The sequence below is a fragment of the Bos javanicus genome, chromosome 4, assembly GCF_032452875.1.
Source record: "Bos javanicus breed banteng chromosome 4, ARS-OSU_banteng_1.0, whole genome shotgun sequence".
Taxonomy (NCBI): Eukaryota; Metazoa; Chordata; class Mammalia; order Artiodactyla; family Bovidae; genus Bos; species Bos javanicus.
In genome coordinates, this window is record NC_083871.1 from 23,192,672 (window position 1) to 23,207,657 (window position 14,986).

The window sequence follows — 14,986 nt, forward strand, 5'->3', positions numbered from 1 at the left end:
TCTTATCAGAGTTATAGACGAGAAACCAGCTGGTAAGTTCACACTTCCCACTTTCTTCTGTCCCATATCCAAAAACTTAGAAATCGAGTCAATGATATTTGAATTAATAAAATAGACCATGATGTCTGAGATGATGTACAGAAATATTTAAGGTAGAGTATCTCTCACTAATATAAATAGGAACACCTTTACACAGCCTAGCTGAAGTTGACAGTGAAACTCTAATGAAGGTTTGTATGCCTCGATATAAAATAAAGGTCTACTTCTTTTCAGTGGATTGTGGAATTCATAAACAGAAAATGTCCCTAATACAAAAATTCCCTTCAGTATGTATAAAAGCAAAAAGAGGTGTGTGTGTGTGGTCAGGCTCTTCAGTCATGTCCAACTCTTTGTGACCCTATAGACAGACTTTAGCCTGCCAGGCTCTGTCCATGGAGAGGAAGGCACTACAGATGCAGGAATTAGGAAGTTTCCATGCCTAACTCTGAATGTCAGGGGAAAGTAGAGAAACTTCTGCTCTCTATGGGGAAAAATTCATTTATCCATATTCTCAACACCTACTGCAAGGAGATCCAACCAGTCCATTCTGAAGGAGATCAGCCCTGGGATTTCTTTGGAAGCAATGATACTGAAGCTGAAACTCCAATACTTTGGCCACCTCATGCGAAGAGTTGACTCATTGGAAAAGACTCTGATGCCAGGAGGGATTGGGGGCAGGAGGAAGAGGGGACGACAGAGGATGAGATGGCTGGATGGCATCACTGACTCGATAGATGTGAGTCTGAGTGAACTTCGGGAGTTGGTGATGGACATGGAGGCCTGGCGTGCTGGGATTCATGGGGTCGCAAAGAGTGGGACACGACTGAGCAACTGAATTGAATCTAACTCTAGACATGGAACTGTGACAGACAATGGGATTACATCTGTACACAGGATGGAAGTGTCTGCTCGCATTACACTTAACTTCTAGTTAGGAAAAAAAAAGTGTATGAAATGATTTAATATCAAATGTGATAAGTTCTAAAAAGGAGGTTCATAGGATGCAATAAGAGTGAACACATTAAAAAGGAACAGCAAATTTCTTTAAGGAAGGAAATTGGCCGGGTTTTCCAGAGTCTGAGACCCATCCCTTTCCTTTGCTCTAATACCATAATTAATAAGCAATCTGGAGCTATTCTGAAATTCCATGGATTTTGATATCATGAATATGTCTTGAATTATGGAACTGTTCATTCTACTCTGGAGAGGAATCACCACTATTTTCCCCCTATTTTAAGTGGCTCAGAGGTTAAAGCATCTGCCTGGAATGCGGAAGACCCAGGTTCGATCCCTGGGTGGAGAAGATCCCCTGGAGAAGGAAATGGCAACCCACTCCAGTATTCTTGCCTGGAGAATCCCATGGAGGGAGGAGCCTGATAGGCTACAGTCCATGGGGTTGCAAAGAGTCAGACACGACTGAGCAACTTCACTTCACTTCACTTCACTTCTTCATACATTTTATTATATGGTAACTTCAGCAAGTGATTAAGAGCCCCATCACTTCTGGGTGCCATGATACAATGATATTTTTCCATTTTCTAAAAATGAGGATGAGACTGGGCTAGGATCACACAGTCAACATACTGCTCCCTGGGAAGACGTCTATAAGACAGCTTTAAAGGCCACTAAGACATCTAGCTTGATAACAAATCGAGTATGTTGATCTAGATAGTAAAACAATTTCTTGCTATATCCTCTTCTTTCTACTATTTGCCAGTTGACTTTCTTGGTTATATTCGTCTCCATCTCTGTCTCTCTTTTCTCTGTTTTATTTGCTTTTACTGAATGCACTAAGCCAATCAAGTATTTAAGCACTAAATACAAAACTATAAGGCCTTCCAAGGTGGCACTAGTTGTAAAGAACCTCCTGCCAATGCAGGAGACACAAGAGATGCGGGTCCAAACCCTGGGTCAGGAAGATCCCCTGGAGAAGGAAATGGCAACCCACTCCAGTACTCCTGCCTGGAGAATCCCATGGACAGAGGATCCTGCTAGGCTGCAGTCCATGGGGTCACAAAGAGTCAAACAAGACAGCAACTGAGCACGCAGTTTCCCTAGTTTCAGGGAATTTAACTAAATGTAATAGTTTCAGTAGACTTACAGGAAAAACAGCTCCAGTTTTCTGACCTGACTCATGGACAAGTCTTTAAAGCTAGAATATGAATTAATTTATAACTTTGTGCATTTGACAGTTATGAGAAGGAGTCAACATTATTAAACTAAGTAACTCTGTTTAATGGCATTTGCTTTGCATGTTAAAATATTAATGACATCTGAAATCACTAAACTAGTTTCAAACATAGGGAATTCAACATGTGAAAAAGATTACATGAATATTTTTGCAAAATACATCTACTTTTCATTATTGAAAGGCCAATTAATTCTTTTCTATTACTATCCTCAGTGTCATAGAATAGCTTGCAATCAGTAATGATGAATCATTATAAAATATTACACCTTGCTATATTTTTAATCTGTTTCTCTTAAAGAATTTTTAGATACTCTATTTTGTAAAACTTACAAAAAATAAAGAAAAAAAAGTTACACCTATCTAGCTCCTTCACCAGAGAAGGCAATGGCAACCCACTCCAGTACTCTTGCCTGGAAAATCCCATGGATGGAGGAGCCACATAGGCTTCAGTCCATGGGGTCGCGAAGAGTCGGACAGGACCAAGCAACTTCACTTTCACTTTTCATTTTCATGCACTGGAGAAGGAAATGGCAACCCACTCCAGTGTTCTTGCCTGGAGAATCCCAAGGACGGGGGAGACTGGTGGGTTGCCATCTATGGGGTCGCGCAGGGTCGGACATGACAAGCAACTTAGCAGCAGCAGCAGCTCCTTCACACATCATTTCCCTTGCCTATATTCTGTTGAGGACTAACACAGCTTCACAACTTAAAAAAAAATTACTTCTAATAAAACTTGTTTCTACTCTCTGAATATTAATGTTTTACTTTTGTTTTTCCTCACACATCAGCAGTCCTTTTCCAATTCTGCAGCAAGAGCCACAGCTGTGCATTTTGAAAATGCTATTCACCTTAAATCTTCTCTCACACTGGAATTAAAAATGAGACAATCCTCCTTTTCCCAATGCTATAGAGGGATGGCTTTACCAACACATTAATTATTTGTATAAAAATGATAAGGATAGGAATCAGACTACTTGAGTTATATTGAAAATACTGATATTTTCAATCAAATTGAAGAATTATATAGTCTAACACATGAATAAGTAAATCTGTGACTATTTAGATTGCATTTTTTGTCACTGATTTATATCCTGAGGGACCCAGATGACTCCCTGAAATATCATGATCTGTTTTTGTTTCCAGTCAAGATACTAAAATTTATATAAAATATTCAGGCTGACTTGTATATGAACTAATTGACAGATGTAGGGATTATTATTTGGGGATTAATCATTGTGCTGGTACATTCAAGTACATGTTAGACAATTCTAAGAAAGATTTCCTTGTCTTTTCTCTCTTGCATTATTTATTTTTTATTAAAAAATTATGCCAAGCCCATATTCTATGTTCTACTGTTTGAAATTATGCTCAAATAAGCAGATAATAAGTGGAGATGAATTATGGTTGAAGATATTTTATAAGATAAAACTTTTTCCAATCTGCATTACCATCAACAAATCAATAAAGTAACATTTTTTGCTATAGTAGTATACTTAGCAACACGTTGCATCACTTCCCAGAATTTAAATAAAAAGTCATCAAGTTCGATGCAGGATACAGGATGCTTGGGGCTGGTGCACTGGGATGACCCAGAGGGATGGTACGGGGAGGGAGGTGGGAGGAGGGGTTCAGGATGGGGAGCATGTGTACACCCGTGGCGGATTCATGTTGATGTATGGCAAAACCAATACAATATTGTAAAGTAATTAACCTCCAATTAAAATAAATAAATTTAAATTAAAAAAAAAAAGTCATCTGCAAAAGAGACACTGATGTATAGAACAGTCTCATGGACTCTGTTGCAGAGGGAGAGGGTGGGAAGATTTGGGAGAATGGCATTGAAACATGTATAATATCATGTATGAAACGAGTCGCCAGTCCAGGTTCGATGCACAATACTGGATGCTTGGGGCTAGTGCACTGGGATGAACCAGAGGGATGGTATTGGGAGGGAGAAGGGAGGAGGGTTCAGGATGGGGAACACATGTATACATTTTTTTTTTTTAGGGGACTAGGCACTGTTTAATGTCAGTTTAGGAACAACTCACTGGACCAGAGCACACGGAAAGAACCAACCACGGCTTTGCAGAAACACACACGTTGGGCTCACTGGAATCCACCGATAGGCTCTGCAAACCTGTGCCGAATCAGGAAAGTGGCAACAGCTTCAGCTACCTTGTCTGGAGCATCCTCATGGACTGCGTGGCCACACTGGGGCAGGACCTGCATCTGGAACTTCCCTTGCATTTGGCCAATAGTCAGATCTTTATCCAATCTATCAACACCAGCCAGGAGCAGCAATTTAGGAATAGGACAACTAAGAAAGAGATTGGATAAGCCTCGGAACCAGCCATCCCAGTATTTTTCTGTTTTTGCCAGTTCAATTCTCCAAGTGTATGGATGGTCTTTCTTGGTCTCCATGTCATCTTCCTTTTTCCTCTTGTTTACTGACTCACTTCCTTCTTCGTCTTCTTCTTCTTCCTCTATGATTCCTTCCACTATAGACTTTGAGCCTTCTGGACTTGTAATTCCTTCACACTGTTTGACTTGGCCAACCATTGATACACGGGCAGACTCCAGATTTCGAATCTGGCCACTCTTCATACTCCATTCAATGGCATTCTCCAGAGACTTGAAGGTTTTAGGACGACCATGTAAGAAATTCTGCATGCTATTAAGTGCATCCATGGCTGTACCTTCCACAACATCAATCATGCACAGACCCAAGAGGTTTGGCACCAGGTTCGACGATACTGTGTGGACTGCAATAGCACCGTGTGGATTCATTTTGATATTTGGCAAAACTAATACAATTTGTAAAGTTAAAAAAAAAAAAAAAAGTCATCTGTATTTTTCAGCTGAGGAAAAACAAAATGATACTTTTGTTCACAAAAATTTTGCTGAATCCAGATATAGTACTGAAGTCGTTTCATACTGAATATTATTAGATATGTATAGTCACTCATTTAGGTTAGTGACTCAGTGATGTTTCCTATTATGAACAGACTATAGAGAGTGCAGAGGCTATCTTGTTATTTTTATCAATCAATATGAAAACAAAATCTATTGGAGGCTCTTTTTAGTAAGTCGTCAAATGTAAAATAATTATAATATTATTCATATGTGTGTATTATGTTTTATTATCGCTAAATCTTGACAGAATTCATTATTATGGATTCATGGATATATTCATGGAAATAATATCTTACATAAAAACTCAAATAAACTTTTTGAACAACTCAATATGTGGATGAGCAGAAACACTACTTGTCCCTCAGCCTTTTCCCTAAAAATTTACAACCTAATCATTTGAGACAGATGAAAAGAAAAAGTGACTTCCTTAAGAACATAAAAAGGAAGATCAAAGAAAAGGATGTCTATTAATTTTTCTCATTCATTCATTCATTCAACAAATATTTATTAAATACCTCTTATGTACCAGAAATTATTCTAATTGCTGGAAGTTCATGATTAAGTTCCTGCTCTTATACAGCTCACAGTCTTTATTTATCTAAATGTGAGATTAGATCGCCTATTATCTCTTAGAATTGATGAACCACTCTCTCCGTTTCTTCTCATTCTTAGAGCACAGTGTATATAAAGTAAAATTCCAAAGCAAATACAATAAATGATAAAACATATATATCAGCCAATTCCTGAACTAGCTTCAAAATTAAATTATAGTTGCATTTATAATTAATTAAAATATTACTGAATACAACAGTAGATTGTTTAACAGGCACAAATTCTTCCCAATCCTGCATAAATGCCATTATGCAACAGGACTATGCTGCATTTCCTTTCCAGAGGAAAATCTTTTTCTTCACCCACTTTGCATCTGGACTAGCCCTAGTGACTGACCAACAGAATACAACAGAAATGATGCTGTGCAAGTTCAAGAGCTTAGGCCTCAACAGCTTTGTAAAGGCCACCTTCCCTCTCATGGAGCACTGTCTTAAGAACCTCTTGCCTAGGGTAGAAAATGATGTGATGAGAAAGATCTAATATCCTAGCTGAGCCCAAGCCCAGAAAATCCACCAGCTTATTGTAGCTGAAGAGCTGCCTTGCTAACCCCAAAAGTATGAAAAATAATAAATTGCTGTTATTTTCAGGTACCAAGTTTTGGTGTGGTGAGCTGTGTAAAAATGGATAAAAGAGACTTATTACACAGAAGTGTAATACACATTACACATTATTACACATTATAAGTTTTGTTATGTGCTAAGCATAACATGGACGGAGAAGGCAATGGCACCCCATTCCAGTAGTCTTGCCTAGAAAATCCCATGGATGGAGGAGCCTGGTAGGCTGCAGTCCATGGGGTCGCTGAGAGTTGGACACGACTGAGCGACTTCACTTTCACTCTTCACTTTCATGCACTGGAGAAGGAAATGGCAACCCACTCCAGTGTTCTTGCCTGGAGAATCCCAGGGATGGGGGAGCCTAGTGGGCTGCCGTCTATGGGGTCACACAGAGTCGGACACGACTGAAGCGACTTAGCAGTAGCAGTAGCAAGCATAACATGGAGAAGGCAATGGCAACCCACTCTAGTACTCTTGCCTGGAAAACCCCATGGATGGAGAAGCCTGGTAGGCTACCGTCCATGGGGTCACTAAGAGTCAGACACGACTGAGTAACTTCACTTTCACTTTTCACTTTCATACATTGGAGAAGGAAATGGCAACCCACTCCAGTGTTCTTGCCTGGAGAATCCCGGGGACGGCGGAGCCTGGTGGGCTGTCGTCTATGGGGTCCCACTGAGTCAGACATGACTTAAGTGACTTAGCAGCAGCAGCAGCAAGCATAACATATAAAGAAGTCAGCAAAAGCTTCCATCAATTCTGCCTTAGAGACTCTGCCCTACAGTACAGTGGGAAAGACAGTAATTCCTCAAGCACACACAAGTGAAATTGCTATGGTACCATGGGAAGGAGAAGAGTGAGAATGTTTTCATGAGAGGTTATAAACTAGGAGGGAAGCACATTTCTAGCACAGGTGACAGTACAAAGGCCCTGTGGCAGAAAACATACCCAAAGCCAAGTGGAGGAGACCAAACAGCCCAGACTAGAATGTTAGCTCAGTGTGTCTAAGTGCTGCTAGAGGAGGCCAGACATTTTGCTGCATAGTATATTTTTCTTATGATGAATACTGTCAGTGGCAGCACTTATACTGAATTTGTATTTCTTTGTCTATGCATATTATTTCTTTTGATACAATTATTTGCTGCATGAGCATTCAGGAAGTGGTAGCAAAATACGTTCCTAAAAGATCAGCAGATAAATGCTTGAATTTCATTGCTAAAACCCTGTGCATAACCAAAGCCTCAGAGCTGAAACTAAGTAACCTGAATAAATTTAATAATGGAAATGAATTAGAGAGAAGAGCACTCTGGTAACTGTGGTTGTATTTGTCTTTCAATTGAATGATTTAGACTTTTACACCAGATGAAGAGGAATATGATAGGGCAATTAAATACAGTAATAACTAGGCAAATCAACAAGTCTCTGTTGTACAAGTTGACTCTGTACTATGTGGTCATAAAATTCATCAATTCAGCATCACATAAAGAGGATGCAACATTCTGAAAGGGAGATACAATTTCTCAGACTCTCACTGTTCGCATAAAAGGAAAGCATTAAGTGAAAAAGTAACAGTCAATTACTTCCAATCAGATAAAACTACTGAAATATTTCTGTTGGAAACAAAGTCTTGCTTTCCTCTCAGCTCAAAAAATATAGACATAGCGAATTAATGTTCCTGGATTTCCCTTCATTTGCTTATTAGACTCACAGTTACATGATTGCTCATAAGGATGAGGAGGCATTTGGGGAGATTATTGGTTTAAGCAAGAACCCATTAAAGCAAGGCAAGCAGAAAGAAAAAAGAAAGAAAAGAAAAAAAAAAAAGGAATCTGAATTCTTTTTGTTACACACAATCGTCACAATAGAGTAATTTTCTCTCATCATCCATAAATCTATCATCCTGCTAATACTTCGGTAAAATCATTTCATTGTAGCACATAATATATATTAATAAGCTACTAGACTTTTTCTAATAATCTACTTTCCTTTCCACTTTAGATTTAACAATCATATAATAATCACTGTTCTGCTTGCGAATGAATCATATGCAATAGTAAGGAAATAGCTAAGAGGGAGATGCAGCCCATGAGAGATTTAATCATAGGAAATGGCTGACTTTTTATTTCCAATAACCATCTGCACTCATGGTAAATCAGGTGCTAATGAAGCTCAGGCCCAGACTGCACAGGAGCATAAATCTCAAGAACCAAAAGTCGTGGAGCAACAGACTTCAGAAAAACAGAATTTCCTAAGGAAATGCACCAAGATTATCATATAGAAGGTCACCATCTGCAAATGTGTCACATAAATGAATATATTTGGTAGTCCTAATTCCACTTTATGACGCTGGCTGTGAACATCAAATATATACCTTTCTTTTGAAACATCATTTTAAAGTATTGTGATCATTTATGGTTTCCTCCTAGAGAGTCAACATTTTAATGATTGAGACTCCATGCTGCTGCTGCTGCTGCTGCTAAGTCGCTTCAGTCGTGTCGGACTCTGTGCGACCGCATAGACAACAGCCCACCAGGCTCCCCCATCCCTGGGATTCTCCAGGCAAGAACACTGGAGTGGGTTGCCATTACCTTCTCCAGTGCATGAAAGTGAAAGTGAAAGTGAAGTCGCTCAGTCGCGTCTGACTCTTAGTGACCCCATGGACGGCAGCCCACCAGGCTCCTTCCTCCATGAGATTTTCCAGGCAAGAGTACTGGAGTGGGGTGCCATTGCCTTCTCCAAGACTCCATGCTCATTTCATTTTGATCTTCTTCATAGTGCCACAGGCTTAGAAGTACTCAATACTTAGAAAATCAATGATGAAAACAAATATTAATTGTGGAATCTCACTTTTAGAGCAGAAAAGTACTGCAGAGCTTTTTTTTTTTTTTTTTTTTTACTGCCTCCCCCCCCACCCCCAGTGAATGTGGATCTAAAGTGGGTAGAATTGGGGCCAGACATGGGATTAGACTCAAGTCTTCTGAGAATTGATCAATATGACAATGTCTTCTAAGACTTTCTGTCTCCATCATCATAATTCTCTACTTTTTGCCTCATTCAGCCACTGTTGAAGTAATATCCACAATACGAATCAACACAAAAGTAGAGGGGCAACGAACAGCCCAGCATCTACAGTATAAATCAAATTCTGTCACATGCACAAGAAAAGGATTCAGTACTAAGCACTGAATACTGACCTCTTTTCAATACGGACTTTGTCTAGCCCCATGATTTTTAATGATTATATTCTTAACCTTTTGCAAATACTACAAAAACGGGGACCTGGAATTACAGGTAAAGATGAGGCATGGGTTTTATATTAACACTTGAGTCAACCTAAATTTCCCACCATCCCCAGTGTAATGCGGCTTCATCATTCTCGATGTGTTACCATGTATGCAGGAATTCCAGTGAAGTGCTAAAAAGTCTTTTCTCTCACTTTTGTAAAAATAAATTAGAAACCATGTAAAAGAAATCTAGATGCAATAGCCAATTAGACTGTAACTAGCTTTATGAATTATGTGAAGCAAATACAAAGAGCAATGGTTCATAGCTTTCTGTGGGTCATGGACACCTTGAGAATTCAATGAGTCATGAACCTTCTGTGCTGAAATACACAGGACACATATGTAAAGGTTATGCCTAAAACCTATAGAGTTTTTTAGTCTTCCTGAATTCTACTCATACTGTCCAGAACTACATAAATTCAAGTTAAAATTCCTGACTATGGTCATATTTGAAATCTTGAGAACTAACAAAAATCTTAGGTCATATGTGTTGTAAATGATAGATCTTAAAGATAATGTATCTTTAATTTCTTACTCAAAGTTACTTGATACAGCATTTATCATGTTAGAGCACAAATGTCATTTTCAAACTATATTTTCCCATTATCTACATAAAGTAATTAGATAATTTATTTCATTTCAAATTCAGTTCAGTTCAGTCACTCTGAATGGTTGTATGAAGAGCTACAAGATCTTTTAGAATTAACACCCAAAAAAGATGCCCTTTTCATGATAGGACTTCCCTGGTGGCTCAGATGGTAAAGCATCTACCTACAATGCGGCAGATTCGGGTTTGATCCCTGGGTTGGGAAGATCCCCTGGAGAAGGAAATGGCACCCCACTCTAGTACTCTTGCCTGGAAAATCCCATGGATGGAGGAGCCTGGTAGGCTACAGTCCATGGAGCCACAGAGTGGGACACGACTGAGCGACTTCACTTCTCTTTTCATGATAGGGGACTGGAATGCAAAAGTAGGAAGTCAAGAAACATCTGGAGTAACAGGGAAATTTGGCCTTGGGAGTACAGAATGAAGTAGGGGAAAGGCTAACAGAGTTTTGCCAAGAGAACACACTGGTCATAGCAAACACCCTCTTCCAACAACACAAGAGAAGACTCTACACATGGACATCACCAGATGGTCAACACCGAAATCAGACTGATTTTATTCTTTGCAGCCAAAGATGGAGAAGCTCTATACAGTCAGCAAAAACAAGACCGGGAGCTGACTGTGGCTCAGATCATGAACTCCTTATTGCCAAATTCACACTTAAATTGAAGAAAGTAGGAAAAACCACTAGACCACTCAGGTATGACCTATTTCAAATCCCTTACAATTACACAGTGGAAGTGAGAAATAGATTTAAGGGACTAGATCTGATAGACAGAGTCCCTGATAAACTACGGATGGAGGTTCATGACATTGTATAGGAGACAGAGATCAAGACCATCCCCAAGAAAAAGAAATGCCAAAAAGTAAAATGGCTGTCTGAGGAGGTCCTACAAATAGCTGTGAAAAGAAGAGAAGTGAAAAGCAAAGGAGAAAAGGAAAGATATACCTATCTGAATGCAGAGTTCCAAAGAATAGCAAGGAAAGATAAGAAAGCCTTCCTCTGTGATCAGTGCAAAGAAACAGAGGAAAACAATAGAATGGGAAAGACTAGAGATCTCTTCAAGCAAATTAGAGATACCAAGGGAACATTTCATGCAAAGATGGGCACAATAAAGGACAGAAATGGTATGAACCTGACAGAAGCAGAAGATATTAAGAAGAGGTGACAAGAATACACAGAAGAACTATACAAAAAAGATCTTCATGACCCAGATAATCATGATGGTGTGGTCACTCACCTACAGCCAGACATCCTGGAATGTGAAATCAACTGGGCCTTAGGAAGCATCATTTTAAACTGAGAGGCCATATTTTACTAATTGGTAGGTATTTTAAGGATATGATATTATAGTTATATTATTGTTTTGATACTCTAACAAGAATTCACAAAATTAGAGTTGATTATATTTTATGCGTGAGTTTTAATCCTCAATCTATAATCCTACCTCCTGCAAATTTACTTTGCTGTATCCTAAATACATTGACATTTGACTTGTGTTAATTGCTCAGTTGTATCCAACTCTTTGTGACCCCATGGACTGTAGCCCACCAGGCTCCTCTGTCCATGGGATTCTCCAGGCAGGAATACTGGAGTGGGTTGCCATTTCCTTCTCTAAGGGATCTTCTTAATCCAGGGATCAAATCCAGGTCTCCTGCATTACAGGCAGATTTTATACCATCTGAGCCACCAGGAAAGTCCCTAATTTGCTATTAGAGAGAGAAGTATTTTTACATGTATCATATTATTTTCACTTTGATTTGTCTTCTTCTCTCATTTATTTTAACACATAGTAAAGAACTTATTTTTTGCTTCTTATACAAATTATTATATCTGAAGCCAAATCCCAATCTATATTCTTAATTCCACAAATAACATGAAGTACACAGTGATTTTGTCATCTAACATTGCACTTGGGTGTATTTTTGAAATAATCAATTAGTATTCATGATAGAGGATATTAAAAGCTAAATATTAGCTTTGAACTTAAAGTTTGCCTCAAGGATTCCCTCTAGAGAGGAATATACTTTTATAATTATATCCCTGACTGTATCAAACATATTAGAAATTCTGCAAATCACAATATGAAGGAAAATACATTTAGTGATATAGCCTATAATGAAAGTACTGAATACATCATAACTTGTGGCAATAAGTAGCAGAGTTTTAAAAAATATGCCAAAGCACTGCAATGGAAATATCTGCATCCTTGTGACTCAGCTTCTCTTTGTTTCATGATATCTTTACCATTAGAGGAATGTACATACAGAAAGAATTAAATATAGCCACGATTTCCTAAGGCAATTCCTAGAGCAATTAGATGGTAACAAAGGTGTTACGTTTATATTTATTAATCTATTACTTTACATATTCACATTGTTTTATTCACTCATACACTTTCTTAGAACTCATATAAATCATAAATATGCTTTCAAAATTATACCTCTAGAAGACTTTATTCAAGTATATCCTTCAAATCCAGTCATTTAAAGTTTTATTTCTGTTACTTTAATCTCAGTCATTATCATCAATTGCCTTGATCATTTAATCACACAACTGGATAAATATTTTCCCTTTGGGGAACAAGATGAATTATATTTCCTGGTCCGTGTAAGGTAGGATGGGGCCATGTGGCTACTTCTGACTAATGGGATGTTAATGAACACAACGTGGGTCATTTCAGGACTGGAATATTTAATTGTCCTAAAGAGGCCCTCTGAAATCCTCTCCTTTCTTGAACATTGAATGACAAAGTACAGATACATGGCTGTGCTATCAACTTGGATTCTTGATTGGGCAGAGTAAACCAAGCTCCTCTGTCCCTGCAAAGAAATTGAGGGCATGATGGAGACAAATCTTTGGTGGTTTTCGGTCACCTTTAGTTTGGCATTGTTTATTATCTTAGCATAACACTTCTTAACATGTTCAAAACATGCTCTAACATATCTTTCCAAACATGCTGTTCCACTCCCAAACTACTCTCAAAGAGTAGACATTTTTTTGTTTATTTGTTCAATTATGTAACCGTCATATTGAATTAAACTGATTAAAGGGAGGTTATCACAAAAAATAACTTTTGAGATTTGCTTTAAATTTATTCTATAATTAGTTCTTTGCTCAAAATGAAAGTTTTACATCATTAATTAAAATGCTAGTTTCCTCAAAACTCTTAATCTAATTTAAAGTTGACATTTCTTCCCTGCCATAGCTAATGGTTGGTGAGAGAAGAATGCCTATGGTAAGGAAAAGGGAGTCAAATTCTTCACTCCTTTATCACCTAGGCCTGATTCTTTTCCTGCTCCATCTTACCATCTATATTCTCTGGCCCTTTTGATTTACAACACGGGGCAGAAGAGGCAAGGAGAGCAAGATAGTTCTCATTTGTTTTGCATCATAATGGGAAAACTTCTGTACTTCTGTAATATCTTAAAAATTCCCTTTTCCCTTGGGCCCTTGCTTTCATTCTTTAGAAATTCCTCCCAACACTGTCCTCTACCCCTTTCCCCCAACACTGGAGCTATTTCAACCGCAGTCTCCTGAGACGGTCAAGATTGTTGTCACTCCAGCTCATTCTGCCCTTCTCCACATTCTCTGGAAGACAGTCAGTCTAACTTCCATCTCCTGCTGCAGCCACTTCGTCCTTTTCGAAGGATCTAAAACAATCCCAGAGCAGCTCATGTTCTCCCCTCTCCTACCCACCTCCTCTCCCTGCACATGGCATCTTGCCCTCAAGCTGAATGATTTGCTCTGGAAAATCCAGAGAGCACAATCCTTTTTCAAACTGCAGTCCTCCACTCTGCTATCAACAGCTGCCTCAGTCAGCCACCTACTGTTTACCTCACTCAGAAAAAAATCCCACTCAATGTCCCACAAAGAGGCAGAGACAGAGAAAGATCTCCAATTCCTCAAATCTCCTTTCCCTACACGGGTGAGGTGGGATTTGCAGGGACTGACTCCACTAGGAGGGTGAAGAGGACCCAACAGCACATCTTCCTCCAGGAAATCCACTTCAAAAATCTTCCAGTTTATACCTATTAGACTCTTTGGTACTTTGGCATGGTGTGTGCTCAGTCACTCAGTCCTGTCCGACTCTGTGCAACCCCATGGACTGTAGCCTGTCAGGCTTCTCTGTCCATGGGGTTTTCTAGGCAAGAACACTGGAGTGGGTTGCCATCTCCTTCTCCAGGGTTGCTGTGGTGGAACATTTTAACAAGTCACACGTTGGTTCTGTATGAGCACCCATCTTTGGAATGTCATGCCACAGCGGAGATTCCCATTGTCATAATCTGTTCCAAATATAAGTCAAGTTTTGCCAAATCCATTTTTCCCCCATAACGTCACACCACTGCCGCCCACAGACATTCTGATTAAAATCCTACAGTGAATTTATTTGAATTTAGGATACAATTTAATTAAGCCTATAAAGTCCTATGAGATTGTTTGATCACCCTCCAATGATAAGATCTAGTCATAGGGGTCTTCCTTTTTTTTTACATGAGACCATTTTCCTGCCTTATAGCAGGATAAGGGCCAAATCATTCTTTGTGGTGGGCCTTGTCCTGTGTGTTACAGAATATTTAGCAGCACCGCTGGCCTCTACTGGGCTTCCCCTGTAGCTCAGATGGTAAAGAAACTGCTGCAGTGTAAGAGTGTGTGTGTACTTCGTTGCTCAGTCATGTCAGACTGTGACCCCATGGAAGGTAGCCCAGCAGGCTTCTCTGTCCAGGGATTCTCCAGGCAAAAATATTGGAGTGGGTTGCCATGCCCTCAGTGCAGGAGACC

General features: G+C 39.2%; 2 protein-coding genes across 8 annotated transcripts in view; both read right to left on the reverse strand.

Moving 5' to 3' along the window:
* Window positions 1–14,986, reverse strand: part of DGKB (diacylglycerol kinase beta) — an 869,212-nt gene that overhangs the window by 225,545 nt on the left and 628,681 nt on the right. The window lies entirely within an intron of this gene.
* Window positions 4,230–5,017, reverse strand: LOC133246722 (protein phosphatase methylesterase 1-like). The gene has a single exon (XM_061415361.1). The coding sequence runs from the start codon at window positions 5,015–5,017 to the stop codon at window positions 4,337–4,339; it is 681 nt and encodes a 226-aa protein (XP_061271345.1). The 3' UTR covers window positions 4,230–4,336.

Bases quoted from the DNA above. Each gene is read 5' to 3' on its own strand.
- LOC133246722 (XM_061415361.1), bottom strand. From the start codon at position 5,017: ATGAATCCACACGGTGCTATTGCAGTCCACACAGTATCGTCGAACCTG.